This window comes from Pholcus phalangioides, unplaced genomic scaffold (assembly GCF_987345545.1).
Source record: "Pholcus phalangioides strain wild (caught in Gottingen) unplaced genomic scaffold, Ppha-v1.0 ptg000041l_1, whole genome shotgun sequence".
In the NCBI taxonomy this organism is placed as follows: Eukaryota; Metazoa; Arthropoda; class Arachnida; order Araneae; family Pholcidae; genus Pholcus; species Pholcus phalangioides.
Window position 1 is genome coordinate 6966014 of NW_028301627.1, and position 16229 is coordinate 6982242.

Genomic DNA, 16229 nt, shown 5'->3' on the forward strand with positions numbered 1-16229 from the left:
TCTATTTTTACTCAAAATGATACGGATGATACTGTGTGACAAAAAGTGTAGAAAGATTACTGAAGTATGTCCCACCCCAACATGTAATGCCGTAACTCAATCTAGATTCTACTAACGCAAAATAAATAAGTTTTAAAATGGATTGGGAACATTTATTCCTGATAAAATAAAATTTCCTAAAATGTCGCGATTTAATTCTACACTCAAATAATTAATATGTGTTTTCCAGGATAGTTTTGAATCTAAAAAAATCTCTAAATACTTAAAGGTGTCTACTCCATTTACAACTGTGCACATACAATCCGAGATACAGCCATCTGTCGTGCTATGATATTTTAGGACATAAAAATCATCGAAAGTACCAGAATCAAATAACATATATTTAGTTTTATCTGTATTTAATTTTAAATTATTATTTCTAAGCCAGATATTTATTGAGTTAAGACCATTTTGCATGTTATTCCTCAAGTTAACTAAAGAGCTTTCAGAGTAACAAAGAGCTAAATCATCAGGAAAAGCAGTGATTTTTCCTTTCAAATTGAAGTTACACAGATCATTTACATATATTAGGAATAAAATGGGTCCAAGTACTGATCCTTGAGGTACACCAGATGTAAAACTAGTTTTAATCTTAAAAAAAAATGCGCCCTACGGACACGACAAGCAATTTAGGCCCCGCAGTGAACGTGTTAACGAAAACTGAAACAATATTTGTTATTAAATCAGTAAATGATAGGTGGGCTCAGCTTCGCCGAGCGCTCGCTACACGTTATTATTGTCTTCTCGATGCACTTGAACCGCAATGGAAACTTTTTTAGTAAATCAGTAAATGACAGCAAAGATGGAAAGATGGGAGGAAAAAGTTGAATGGGGGATCGAACCGAAAGAACAACAACCGTCGGTATGCGAGTCTCGTGCTTCGTGCTACACTGGTGTAAGAAATTGAGAGAATTTGCAGACTTGGTCGATTATCTCTAGAACCGCTGTGTCTAGGGCCTTGGCTAATTAATCGGCCTCATCACAAGCTCAAAGGATGAATTCCCAACTGGGCGCCCGTTGTTGCAACGCGGGTTTTGTGGATAAGGTGGAAATGCAGGAAAAAAGGGGAAAAATTCAAACTTCCAAAAAGGCTTGTTTTGGTTGCGGCGAACAAATGCATGATCGAGCCGGTTGCCGTTTCAGAAACGTAAATTGTAGATTGTGCGGGGTTAAGGGTCACATTGAACCATTACTCCAACGGTGGATGTCGGATTCCAGCGCAACTAAATGTATCTATTGTTAAACGTCACCAGTAAAAATTTCACGAGGAGTGACATAATGGTTCATCACTCATTTCGGCCAATCACGTGCGCCAAATTTCTACAATGTAGGGATTGTTTATAAGCACTCTGGTCACTGCTGGCCACGCATACGGAAATTTCCAACCAGTGGAGTTGGGTGGAAAATGAAGGCACCACTTACCGGTGGTCACCCCAAGCTCGGTGGGTAAAGAATTTGCATCTGATGTTCTTTGGTCGGATTCGAATCCGTGGACCGTGTCGTTGACCTTCACAGTGGAAGACAAGCATCTTGCTTATTACTATGATCCTCCAGAATAAACATGTTGAATCTGTACGAACATGCGATATTTTTGCGAGTTCGCGAAATTGTGCAGGTTCGTCCCGTATTTCGTGGGCCATACCATTTTTTCTCTCGCATCATCCGGCTTTCAGAAATGACGATCACCCCATCCCGTCCCGTCCGCTCTTTAGACAAAGTACTTGTAGAGCAGTGTTTCCGAAAGTGGGCGATATCATCCGTTTTGAGGGCGATGGAAAGGACGGGGAAGATACAACGTGGGATCCGATAGGTTGAACGGGGGGGGGGGGGAAAGGGAATTTTTTTTTTTTCTGAGTAGACGTGATGAGACTGATGTAATACATTTGGAAGACTAATTCTGTTGTAGGCCTGTAGAACTGAAGTACGAGAATGTTTTTACCCCCTCCCCCTTGTGTCGTCCTACCGATCTCAGGTCTAAGATCCATTTTTGGCGGAATTCGTTCTCAAAATAGGATTCAGTTGGCGAAGTTATGACAACCCTTTGCACTATCGAGTAGTTTTCTTGCACGTGGTCGCAGCGGTTGGACCTAACTAGGGAATCACGCACTAATTTAGTCGAATTAATGTCCCCATTCCTTATTTGTTTCTCGTGATATCAACGTAAACCGCAAAAGCCACGTGGGGGCCCAAGGCTCTCTGCAGAAGAAAAGAGTTTGTGGCAAAATGACGGAGGAAATGACTCGTTTAGGGGGAATCATTACACTCATAAAATTATGGAAGATATTACGGGGGTATAATGGCCGTTATCATACAACACGAATGGAAAGAACAATGACTTGAAGTTTTATCCAAGCAATAAATACGAAGCCAAGAAAGAAGAGCTCGGAAGATCTATAAATATGTTAGGGCAGAAATCTTCAGTTGGGAAGAGGAGGAGGGAAGTGAGTGTCCATGCAAGTTAAATCTAGTGACGACAGAGTACGGAACCATGGACGGACTTAACAAAAGCCCCCCCCCCCTCAGAAAAAGTGGTTTTCCCAGAGCCCCATACCATATTACCATGAGGCTCCCCAGGGTGTGCCCGGTTCTTAAGACAGTCCTGTATGGAACCTACGATATTGCGGAAGAATAAGTTGACCATACCTTGGTACAAATTCACCCAGGAGGGCTTGGCTGCTTAATAGTCATATACCCGTGGTTCCTTTGCCCCTGATTGTGATATACTTGCGCTCTCACGTTGGTAATAGTTGTGCTAATTAATTAGTAGGGTGCAATCGTGCCCCCATTTAGTGCCAAAATTTTCAATGAATAAATCTTCCTATCCACGTTGCTCAGAATTGTTTGTTTGCACAGCAGATATCTGTGCAACCGTTGACTTTACTTTAGAATGCACTTTAAATTACAGAAAGTTTTTAAATGACCGTGCAATATATATATATATATATTACCAAAAATATCTTAAATTTCCCTCGGTGGCGGTATACGTGAAAAATAAAGAAATTAACTTTTTATAGAGCCCCCCGTGTGCTAAAACTACCAGTTATTGAAATGTGGATCTCGCCCTGTGAAAAGCCATATTCAAGACATTTCGTACTTTTAAATGCAATAGATATTAAATACTTAAAAAATCACTATTTTTTGGCTACTTATCACTGTGTTGGCAGGCATAGTTGTATATTCAACCCCCCATCGCATAAACATCAATCTTGCTTTTTAAAATAACATAGATAAGTTTCATTGGTTTTGTGTTGGTTTCGATTTCAGATTCATTTTGATTTGATTTCTGTTATTCAGCTGTATCAAACTAATCGGGCCTATGGCCGTCATGAAGACAAAAATGAAATCCAATTTCAGTACCTCAAGTACTACATTTGCTTTTGAACAACTCCAAGAAGCAGTAAGTAGTGCAAGTCGTCAATCCTAGACTTTTTGAAGCAAGATTTTGATACGAAGGAATTGATGGCGATCAGATGCGACGGACTGTTACCAATACTGGTTATAAAAATGGTGTTATCAAATAAATAGAGAAAAAAATAGGTCATCCCTTGCAATGGCTTATTTGTCTTTTTCACTTTAATGAGTTACCTCTAAGGCATCTTGTGAAGCATCTAGATCAGTGATTCCCAACGTGGGCGATGGAATGTTCCGATGGGGGGGGGGCTGTAGAAGCTACGGGTATAACATGGGTTAGATTGTGTTGGGGGCGATGGGAGAAAAAACTTCTACGTCCACCCAGAGAATTTATCGCTCTCATTATTCGCAGATGAGAATCCCATTTACAAAAACTGGGAATCAAGAGAATTTTGAAAATTAGAATAAAGGATTATCAGAAGCAGAAATCCGTACATTCCATGTTCCGAAAATAAACTTTTCTGCTAAGACTATTCGGAACTATGTGCATGGGATCAAGTGCGAGTGACTGAACCACCTATTATGAAAAATCAGGAAATGGACCCACGAAAACTATATGAGCCTGCTTTTCCATCTATACCGAATTTTCACACATGAGCAGTTGAACGGTGCGTACGACTCGTAACTGAAGCATCTCTTGCTGTATCAACAACCGAATGTCGTGAAGGCTTCATTCGAGCCAGAATAAATTCAAGGAGTACTCTTCCATCGTTTGAAAAAAAAAAAGCGGACTATTTTGCAATTAAGTGAAATGTAATAACTGTGTGATAACAGAGGAAGCAATGGAGGCATTCTCCTTGTTGACACCTACATCGTCAAACTATGTTCTTTTTGTGAATTTGGAACATGGTATAGTTTTGTAGCTACAGCTTTTCAGCTCTCTCGTGACTGGTATGCAGCCACAGGAACCCGTGTATCTGTTTCCAAAAGACTTCATGAGAGAGGGTTGTTTGCAAGAAGACCTGCTGTTTGCGTCCCGAGCTGTCGTCCCTGCTGTTTGCTGAGCATAGAGATTGGAGTATGGATCAATGGGCGATCGTTCTCTTCACTGATGAGTCCCGGTTCAGCCTAAGCACCGATTCTCGCCGTACGTTCATATGGAGAGAACCAGGGACCCGCTACCTACCCTCCAATGTCCGCGAAATCGACCATTATGGCGGAGGAGGTTTAATGGTCTGGGCAGGCATCATGTTGGATGACCGCACACCTCTCCATGTCTTTGAAAGAGGCACTGTGACTGGTGTGAGGTCTTGGAGACCTATGTTCGCCTTTTCAGGGGTGCAGTTGGCCCTGAGTTCATTTCAATGGACGATAACGCGAGGCCACATAGAGTTCTTCTGCTCGACGATTTTCTAGAGAGTGAGGATATTCGCCCGATGGATTGGCCAGCCAGATCTCCAGACCTTAACCCTATAGAACATGTCTGGGACGCTCTGGGGCGGGCAATTGCAACTCGCAACCCCCCTCCGGGAACCATCCAGGGAATGAAAACAGCAGTGCTGAACGAGTGGGACCGATTGCCACAGGAAATGATAAACTGCCTTATTTCAAGTATGAAATCACGCTGCGAGACCTGTATATCTGTAAGAGGGGACCATACCCCTATTAACCCATTTTTTTGTTTATTCTGCAACCGCTGTTTCATACCTTCCGACTCCAACGAGTGTTGCGCACGATCGTGCGTGTCTATTACAATTATATTGAATGGTTATTTGTTTCGTATTTGTATCAATGTATGTACATATCAAATTTCATTAAAATCTGTACAGTAGTTCTGGAGATAATCGACCAGGTCTGCAAATTCTCTTAATTTCTTACACCAGTGTATATGGAAATCTTAACTCCTATATTTTGGTATAACTTCTTAAAACATTGAAAGAAATCTTTTGAATACTAAGGCAACATCAATTTCTAAAAAAAGTGAAAAAACACCCTTTTCCGTTCCACCCTAGTGTTTGAGGTTGCGGCGGAGGAAGAAAAGCTTGTTAAGACACTTCTGGTGGTAAATGTAGTGAACACATGTTTGTTCCAACATAAGTCGGCTGAGATTCTGACACCGAAGTATTTGATTTGAGAAACTTGGGACAACGTTAAATTATTGATGGAGTAAGAGTATTCAAGAGGAAATAATTCACGGGTAACTTTCATGTGAACCGTTTTTGAGATATTGATTGGCATTTGCCATAAAGAACACGAGTCCGCGATGGAAGCCATGTTATATTGGAGAAGTTCTTGATCAGATATTCTTTTTGGTATCACTGTGCTGTTCTGCACTGTATATGGCCGTTTTGTTCTGATAATATATTGTGGTTCGAACAACCCACGTTACATTTACGAGTTGAATGGTATTTCTATCCCGGATGAAACCAGAGTCACCGATTCAGGAACTCTCATTGACGAACGCTTAAGGTTTTCTAAAAATTGTTTGTTCAGCAGTGGTCAAAAAAATTAAACAGAATGTTCGGTTTCATTCTTAAAAAGGTCTTTTCGCGTTCTCTCCAAGCCATTCTTCCGCTTTTCCGAGGCTTACTTCGTCCTGGAATGGAATATGCCGTAATGTTTTGCAGACAATACCCTGCAGAGGGGCAGATACTTGGAGGAGGAGGAGGTGGTGCAGAGAAAAGCTATGCGTGGCCTTATTGGTATACAAGGCGTGAGCTATGCAGAAAGTTTTGAGTTCTTGAACATGTTCAGATTGGAGAAATGCAGGTGTCGGCGGGGATACGATCGAAGCGTTCAAAATTTTCAACGGGACGGGTAGTATGGACTAGGAGTTATTAATATACCGACAATCAACTGCTTCGATAAGGGGACACCAGTATCGTCTGGTAAGGGACATTTCAAGGTTGTGGTGTCACTGGGATTTTTTTCACTAATAAGGGTTGTTAATAAATGGAATAACTTATCTCCGGGGGTTGTGAATTCTAACGCAATCGGTAAGTTCAGAAAGAAGTGTGATATACATGGCGGGATAAGTCGAAAAGGACATCCATACATTGATAACACAACCAAAATATTTTTTTTATTGTCAATGTATTATATAGTTTTGGCTTTTCTTTCATGATATATGCCCTTTAAATTTTGTTGCTGTATTTGGGCGATGATTGACATCCATGTTTTTTATGGTCATTTTTTCCTCAGCCACCTCGTTGGACAATTTTCCTGTTGTGACCATTGTATTTGAAATATAAAAACTAAATTTATACTCGGACACCTGTCGTCAAAAACGCGATTCGCGAGTTTTTGCCCCGTCTTTCCTGAAAGCAACAAAAGAAATTCCTCGTTTCTAAATGCAAAACTCGTTCAGATATTCAAATTCAAAGAAAAGCAGGGAGAAACATATAAATGTGTTGGGAAGAAACATTGTTCATTAGTATTTGCTTTTCTGTGCCAATTTTGCTGTAATTTTTTAATTCAGATATCTCAGTGGATCTGAGCACTCAAAAACGCAGAATTTATTTTGCCACGCTCAGAACAGACAGAGCAACGACTTTGCATTTGGGTTTTCGAGGACAGGGTGTTCGTTTAGGAAGTTAACAATATTATTCTAATAACGGTTCAACCCCTTGCAACATGAATGGTGTATATCTGAGTTCTACACGTTATTTGGATACTTTCCCTCCAATCTTAGATAGGCTTCTAGGATCTACGGTTAGGGAATTATTGAAATCACACTGTATGTTAGTAAATTCCTATTTTCTACCTTCGAAATTTCAAGTATTATGAGTGAAATATGTTGTATATTCAACCCCTATCACATAAACATCAATCTTGCTTTTTAAAATAACATATATAAGTTTCAGTGGTTTCGTGTTGGTTTCGATTTCAGATTCATTTTGATTTGATTTCTGTTATTCAGCTGCATCAAACTGTAATGGAGCCTATGGCCATCTTGCAAAGAAGAAAATAATGAAATCTAATTTCAATGCCCGTTCGAACATATTAATTATTCAGGAAAGTGTTTCGCGATTCCCACCCGGCGTCGTTCGAAAAAGAGCGGCACTCACTCGAACTCAAGAAAAATACCTTCCGATTAACGTTACTATTACTGTTATATAAGAGGGCATCGATTCAGTCAGAGATGATACGTGTCTTTGAGAGTGCATATAAGACTCAGCATATCGACCGTTCATTTCGTTACGTACTTCCTCGGCCCTCGAAGTGTACTTTCTCGAAACATATCTTGACTCGCCGCAGATAATTTACCTGTGCCGCATGATGCGAGTGCCACCATGCACCACTTTTCTCCCACTCTCTCGTTACCGTTATCTATTAGTTCTATGAGGGAAATGCATACATCAGCATGCAATGACTGATATGAATCCGCCATTTTCAGGGCAGGGTCTCTCACCTTACAAACCTCTCTTAAGGAAGAATGATAAAGGAGTGAACAAACACTTTCCGATCCAGCGTTGATGGGTTGTTCTTTTTATACCCTTGCAAGGTGGAATCAAGTTCTAATTTTAACTGTTGAGCCCATTGTTGTCAATGTTTCTCGCTTTCGACGCTGTTGCTCTTATTGTTCGTTTAGACGTGCATTGTTGTTTGCATGATAATCTATTGTTGAAAATAACTTCCCATTGCTATTATTTTTGGCTCAATTAGACCGTTCTGACCGAGTTCTTAGGAGTAATAGATGTGTGAAGGCATACACGCTATGGGCTTCTTAGGTTTGCCAACAGGACGGAGGATCGATTCATCTGTAGGCAAGCCCAAGTAACGCAAATGATGATTGCACAGACCATTCAATCGCAAACCCGTATTTCTCAACGAACCCTGCATCGCGCGCCGGACTATTTATACACGGTTATCAGAAGGAGGTTTGTTATCACGGCAACCATTGAATTTGTGCCTTAAACAGCCTGACTCCACTGTCATCCTTAAGAGCGATGAACCCGGACAGCTAAAAGATTAGTAGCGTATCGTCTTCAGCATCGCATTGATATTCTGTTTGACATCCAATAACGGTCGTGTTCGAAAATGGCACCCCAATGATCAGCAGATGGATGGCACTTATTGTTTGGAGAGGTGACGGCTCATAATGATTATGTGATGCTCGGAGGACCAATCCACTTATGTAAAGACGGTCTGCTCTAGCCGTGATACGGGGAACCATACCTTCTTATCCACATGTCAAGGAATTCTTCCAGCCACGAGGTTTATCGCTCATATCAGGGCTTCCGGAGGATACTTTTCATGGTAATGCTCATTCTAGAACAGTATTGCTCGTCCACATACGCTACGAGTCTCTCTCAAGAATGTCTGAGTCAAGTTGAAACCCTTCCTCAGTCGGTTTACTCCCTTTTGACGTATAGCTAGATTTCATAATACAAATACAAATACAACGCCACAACAGGCAAATTGCCCAACGAGGTGGCTGACTTAAGATCATCATGGATCCCCGAACCCTTTTTTACCCTACCTACGAGCCCTACCTACTACTGCTACACCACACATGCACCCCGCCCACAACCCCCCGCGGAACCCCCAACGAATCGGTACATGCGGGAATGTGCGTGTACGTGTAGTGAAACCTGACGTGAAGTTTTTTTTGTTTCTCTGTAATGCTTGTTATGTGTAGTGCTGCCATCTGCCACCAGTTTTTCAAACTATGAGTGAAGTGTTATGATTCAATGATTTTTTGTTGTAGGACTGTTGCTCTCTGTGGCGAGACTTTTTAACGGGGAGATCGGCTCGCATTTGCGCCTTGAAGTTGGGAACCACAGAAAACCAACTTCAGCTGACCACAAAAACTATTTTACTGATTTATCGGGATATGGGAGTAGATGAGACGACGACTTCATCCAGTGCAGAAACTAGCGACGCATTTGCAACCAGCATAGAGAAATCTATCTTGGACCAAACTACTGAGCCTGCATACACCAATTCCATTCTTGTATTCACACTATGGGCAGCACATCAAGGTACAGAAGCGGATTTAACGGTGGGAGCACCGGGAACGCCCCCAGTGCCCCGACTTCTATATATATATAAAAGACCCTAAAAAAAACCCCAAATTTCACACTTTTTTCTATTCCGATACTCTAGCGAGGGTGCTAGGCGGGATGACACGAATGGTTTTATAAATACTATTATATGTAGTTTATATTTGATATGTATTCATTTTTAAAAAAATATAAACAGCCAGAGAGCGATTCAGCCAAAACACCAAGAGCAAAGCTGATCCTTAGCTAAGGCTCTCCCCTGACAATCCCCCATTTAAACCAAGCCCACATTGCTCACCAAAATAGGGTTAGGGCGAGAAGACTCGACCTGGCAATTATATATATGTGTGTATATGTGTATTTCTCTTTCCTCTATACAAGTTCTTCATGCATTTCATGTCCACAACACACGTGCGGACTCATATTGTCGTATTCATGTTGCTCACCGAATAAGGTGCTAAACGAGATGCCACGGGTGCTCCCCTGATTGTATATATTCCCCCACACAATACTTCTATTCTGTATATTTTCATTAAATCCACCGGAGCGAGTGAACTCAACCCAATCAAGTTATTAAACCCATTTGCTCACCAATAAGGTGTTAAGCGAGATGACTCGCTCCATGGATTTTTTTTTATTTCACAATAAGATTCTCATTTCATTTTCTTTTTGTATCCTGTGTATATAATATGGCAAGTGTAAGATAACAGATGAGATGGCTGGGGGGGGGGGGCTCAATTGCTTTTAAAACATACCTCCATCCTAATATGTGTACATTCATCTTAACTAAACCCCGAAACATCTCCAACTCCTAATCCCATCTCGTTTGTAATCACCACAAAAATTGTTAATCGCGACTGTACCCAATTGTCCGGGGAAAATATGTCGTAAAAATTTTGTATGTTTTTTCTTCTTCTTCTTTTTCTGACACAAAATAAAGTGTTCCAGACATTGCCACGAAGCTGGGCTGGAAGAGATCACGGCAACGGGATAAGCCCAGTGGCAAAGTTCTGGCGTTCATTCATGTAGTTTTATGTCATGTACCGTTCATTTTCAATCTGCACTTCAATTTAAAACCAACAACAATTTTGTTTTAAGAATTATAACAGATAGTATTTTTTATATATATGCAATACGTGGCAGTAGGTGGATGGCATTTATAATATCAAGGTAAAAATGTAGAACATTTACACAGAAGGTTAGGAAATTTTCCTCGTAATATTTCTTTTTTCGCCAGTTTTCAAATTGTATCGCCTATTTATGTCGGGGGGGGGGGGGGAAGATACCTTGAAGATATTCACTCAATTTCACCAGTCTACTAGTAGGAAAAGGTCGAATAGCAGCACTTAACTAATCTGTGTAAGAAATAGTCAATGGGTAGTTTCAACTCATAGATATAAGGTTAACTAGACTGCTCGTCCTATAGTCCGGACCCTCTTGTTTTGAAGCACGCACCCCCCACGTGACCAGTTGAATAACAAGACCGTGGTATCCATAACTTGGCGCGTTATCTTCGTACTTGGCGACACATTCCTTGTAATGAGTGAAGAAAATTTTGATTCGCGCTATTCGTGGCTTTATTTAAAAGTGGAAATAAAGCGCATTTTCAAGGAAACAGTTATTTTCCGGATATTATGCTGAGGTGAGCTCGGAAAGAAAAGTCATCACGTCTCCGCCGGGACTCGAACCCAGGCCCTCTTGCATACCGGGCAAGCATGCTACCATCTACACCACTGGAGACACATGAATCTGCCTTCCTAATTTCACGCACTGTGTCGTGAGGCGCTGAAGTAGAGGCATTAGTAGCCTCTCTTAACTTCAGGAAATGGCCCCCGGGTGGGACGGTTTAGAGAGATATAGATGGCTTTTTTCTCAGCCAGAGATATCAAGGAAACTGTTATTTTCCGGATATTATGCTGAGGTGGATGCTACCATCTACACCACTGGAGACACATGAATCTGCCGTCCTAATTCTCCAGTGGTGTAGATGGTAGCATGCTTGCCCGGTATGCAAGAGGGCCTGGGTTCGAGTCCCGGCGGAGACGTGATGACTTTTCTTTCCGAGCTCACCTCAGCATAATATCCGGAAAAATAACTGTTTCCTTGATATCTCTGGCTGAGAAAAAAGCCATCTATATCTATCTAAAGCGCATTTTAATAAACAAGAGCAATAAGTATACGTATTAGTTAGTTAGTACGTATAGGTACCAAACACTTTCACAGATGAAATTCCTAATCAAGAGAGTAGTGCGGTAATTATATTTTTCTATTATAAATTTCTTTTCTTCCCTCTTGTTTTTTTTTTCATGGCTCATAATGCACAGGGACGTAAGCAGGATCGACGTTTGGAAAGGGCACGAAAATTTTCTTTCCTGGAAATTTTAAGAGTGTTACCGCCCTTCAAAATGCATTTAAATTCACAGAAATTTGTTAAAATAGCGCATAGGTGTTTTTTTTATTCGATATTTTAAATTTCTTTACCGAAATATTACATCCTTTATCCTAATTTATTTTTGGGGAAAGTGAATGAGCCTCCGATGACACCCCCCATCCCCACGTCACGTACGCCTCTGGGTCCTTTTCACGAGACCCTGTTTTGTGATTTTAAGTGAGGAAACCAAAAAAAAAAAGTTAATTATTCATAGCTCCCGAACTGAAGCCCTGCGGACCATGGCCATTAAGGAAAAACAATTGGATGAGCCGCGGTTATGAATTTGTCACATAAGAGCTGGAAATTTAATTTTCACACCTGACAAACTATTAAAATCTAGCCAAATTGCACACCGCTCATATTCTCATTCCAAGACACAAAATTATGAATTAAAAAAAAATATTAATCGCAATACAGGGTGATTATAATCAAAGTTCGTTTTTGAAAAGGTTGTAAAAAAGAACCACTGGTCAGATGTTTCACTTGAATATACAAGAAGCAATGTGATTTTCTCTGGGGAGGAGGAGGAGGAGAAAAAAAAAAACCGGCTCAAAATTGACCAATAGATGGCGCTGTCACCATAAGATGCAAATTAAAAGACATGACATGCGCACCGCACATTGCAATTGTGATAAAAGGCTGGGGGACATGCAGTTCCTGCTGTTATTCTCTATGTCCGAGAAGATCGTCATGACGTTGTCATTTAAGGATCGGGTTCTGTTTTTGAAACCTCTTTACAAGAACGGTGACTGGAATCTGCATTATAGAAATTCCGGACATTAAATAGGGTATTTAGAAGCGGCTCTGGTCCGATGTCTGCAAACGGTCTGAAGATGACGATTGCACGTCAAACGAACCCATCTCTTCGAATTTAGCAATGTGGCAGAGGGAGGAAAGCAATTGCTTCGACGTCAGTGGAGCAAGTGGCTACAGCAATGCAGGAAGCGTCAAGCAGTGCTTTGGGAATGTGCAGTGCTCGAGGAATTGGCCAAATTTTAGACATGCCTGTCAGCACTGTTCGTAATTTTACGAACATCTTGTAATGCTATCCATACAAAATTACACATGTTCAAGAGTTGTTTCCTGCGAGCCTGCCAATACGAGAACATTTCGCCCTGCAATTTCTTGCTCGGATGCAAGTGGACCATGCATGGCCATGGAACATTTTGTGGACAGACGAAGCTCAATTCCATCTCCAAGGATCTGTCAATACACAAAATTGCATTATACGGGCAAGAGAGAATCCGTTTCAAATGCAACCATTGCCTCTTCATTTTCCAAAGGTCACTGCGTGGTGGGGGTTTACGGCAGCGTAGTGGTGGGTTGGTAAGATATGGAGTTAGAGATGGAAAGAGTTCAGGGTACATGGGTTCAAACCCACCTACCTCCAGATAATTACACTTTTTGCCGCTGTGGTGGTCGAGTGGTTATAGTGACGGACTCGCGATGCGAGGATCAGGGTTTGAACCCCACAGTCGGCTGAAGTTGGTTTTCTGTGGTTCCCAACTTCAAGGCGCAAATGCGAGCCGATCTCCCCGTTAAAAAGTCTCGCCACAGAGAGCAACAGTCCTACAACGACAAATCATTCAATCATAACACTTCACTCATAGTTAGAAAAACTGCTGTGGGGTCATCTAAAAACTATTGTGTACAGTGGTCCGATTGCAAACTTAGCTTAGTTGAAAAAATGCAATACGCAACACATTCACAGCATCACCACTGATACACTTCGATCTGTTGTGGAACACGCTTTGTGCGCTTTCGGCTCGTAGCAAAAAACGGTGGACAGCGTATTAAACATTTCTTGAGTAGCAGCTAATTTACCACATCCTTTTCCTGATGGTTTCATCACTGTTTGCTTTTCTACGATTTTTCTTACGGTCACGTCTATTAATTTTGCATCTTATGGCGAGTACAGTGCCATCTATCGGTCAATTTTGAACTATTTGTAATGTATTCTTTGCCAGACAAAATCCCATTGCTTCATGTATATTCAGGTGAAATATCAGGTCATTCTGACCAATGGTTCTTTTTTTTTACAGCCTTTTCAAAAACGAACCTTAATTATAATCACCCTGTGTATATTCATTTTAAATCACCATACAATGACAATCAACATTCTTAGTTACTTAAATAATGTAACTTTAACGCATAACAAAGCAAAAAAAGCTTCATCGGAAACGAAATTGCGCGCCAATCCTCTATCGGTGGGACACTTCGCGGAACAAAACATCCAATTAATAAATATTAATACAAAAAAGAAAAGGAAATTTAACTCGCCTTTGAAAGCTAATTTTGCCACCTTTAATAAATTATACATTGCACAGCGGGATTTCGGCATATCGAGCCAGATTTCTAAAACACTCACGGTGTCCACCCATGGAGTGGCTCATTGGAATAACAAGAATTTCTTCTTACCACTCGTCACGTGGTTGGGTGTAGGAAACAAAAAGCAACCCTGCATGCTTGATCTATGGTTATATTATATCTATGTTTCAACCATTTGCTCAAAGCCGGGTCCACACCATCTGTGGTGCGCGACACCGCAGCGCGCATAAGTGTTTTTTTTTATGGCTGTAGCTAATACCAGTGAGTTATAAGGAAACCTTTCCTTATAGCTTAGTACTCCTTCAAGAACATTGATTTAGTGAGGAATATCAAGAATCACAAGCACATAAACGTAGTATGACAATAGCGTATAATAACTTACCGTGTATGGCCAACTCCGCCGAGTGACTAGCTGTGCCTTCCAAATTCTTGACGACACACGTGTAATTCCCACTATCATCGTAATCCACTTTTTTGATCGAAAGCACACTAAATTCCTCGTGGTTCTGGATATTCACATTCCTCGCGTCATAAATCCTCTCGCCGTTCTTCCGCCATTCGAACGACAGCGGATGTCTTCCGCTTCCGACACAGAACGTCTTGATGCTCTCTTCTAGCGACACGTTCTTCTGGAATGTGAAAGGTGTAATCCTGGGTACATCTGCGGGAAGGAAAAACGCACAGAAATGTAACATTTGGCGGGTAAAAGTGACAATCATTAAGCTGGGGTCAACACCCGCAGAACTCCGCAGCGCAAAAATAGGCTTTGGGGTGAGGCTACGCCGAATCAACCATTAAAATCGCCCATCGTACTAGCCACAAACACATTTTGCGCTGCAGAGTTTAACCAATATTCAATTACAGGTGTAAACCCAGATCTAATTTACTTGACCAACCATTCCAGAATATCCCGCCCCTGAAAATAGGCCTGTGTCTCTGGTCACTCTTTTGGTCGCTCCCATGCTTACACACTCTTTGCAACTCTTTTTTTAAGGTCACTTTCTTAAGGGTCTTCACCAGGGCCAGAAGTGTATTTACCGGGGAACCAAGTTGGCTATAGCCCAGTGTAGCAAGTTCAAAGGGGCGTTAAATATGAGGAATGAGTGGTCAAGTAAATTGGAGTAGAATGGGGGACGAGAGTAGCAAAACCCACAAATCCGTTTAAGACTACGGATCGAGAGACGGTGTCTAGGCACAGCAAGTGCCACTCTGTGAGCGACCAAAAAAAAAAAAAAACCCTAGAGAATGAGAAAATAGGTCAGTGAGTGACCTAGAAGGTGTGCAAACTTGTGAGTGACCTAGAGCAGTGGTTCTCAACATTTGAAAGCCCGCGGCCCGGATTATTACATTTTGTGAGTTGAGTTGGTGGGCTACGCCAACGATAGAAAAGATCTATAACAGGGCGGTGTCGCAGGTGCCAGTTCACCATATAGACCGAAAAATTGTTATGGGCGCCTAAAATTTTCTTTGTGTAGTTATTAAACTGCAGGCTGAGAGCAGCAAAAATGTTTGGAATATATAGCAGCATATCTGCCAACATAGAAGAGGGTCACTATGCCCTGAAAAAGGGAAAAGAGGCGCTATTGTGGACCTTTTTCAGGTACCTTTTTTCTTTCCGGCGCCTAGATGTTTTTGCTATTTGTCCAGCCTAAGATCTTATATCATATATACATCAGGGTACCATTATATCATGTTATGGGGGATGGGTATGTTGGCTAAGGAGGACCCCAGGGCGGAAAATTTGTAGAAAATGAGTGGGGAAAAAATATGCAAAAATGCCGCTCACAGAAACCATAGGGACCAAAAGAATGACCAAGAAAGTGTGCAAGCATGTGAGTGACCAAACTACCTAAAGACAGAGGCTGTACTACACGGATATGGTCCCCCAAGGCGGCAAATTTGAGGAAGGAGTGGGTCAGGAAAATTAGACTCTAGAGGGGGGAAAAGGCCGTAAAACCATGAATATTTTTCTGGGTTAAGTCAATCTTTTAGGTCTCTCGCTGACCGGGTCACTGCTAATTTTTTTGGTCCAGACCACTATTTTTGGTCAAACCCATGCTTGCAAAGTCTCTGGA

General features: G+C 41.4%; 1 protein-coding gene across 2 annotated transcripts in view; it reads right to left on the reverse strand.

Moving 5' to 3' along the window:
- Positions 1-16229, reverse strand: part of LOC149065192 (cell adhesion molecule Dscam1-like) — a 90844-nt gene that overhangs the window by 39131 nt on the left and 35484 nt on the right. Inside the window, exon 2 of one of the 2 annotated variants that reach the window (XM_089254495.1) lies at positions 14537-14815. The exons of the other annotated variant lie outside the window; for it this stretch is intronic. Coding sequence (XP_089110621.1) covers positions 14537-14815 — 279 coding nt within the window. The remainder of the gene's footprint in view (positions 1-14536; positions 14816-16229) is intronic. 2 annotated transcript variants of the gene reach the window in all.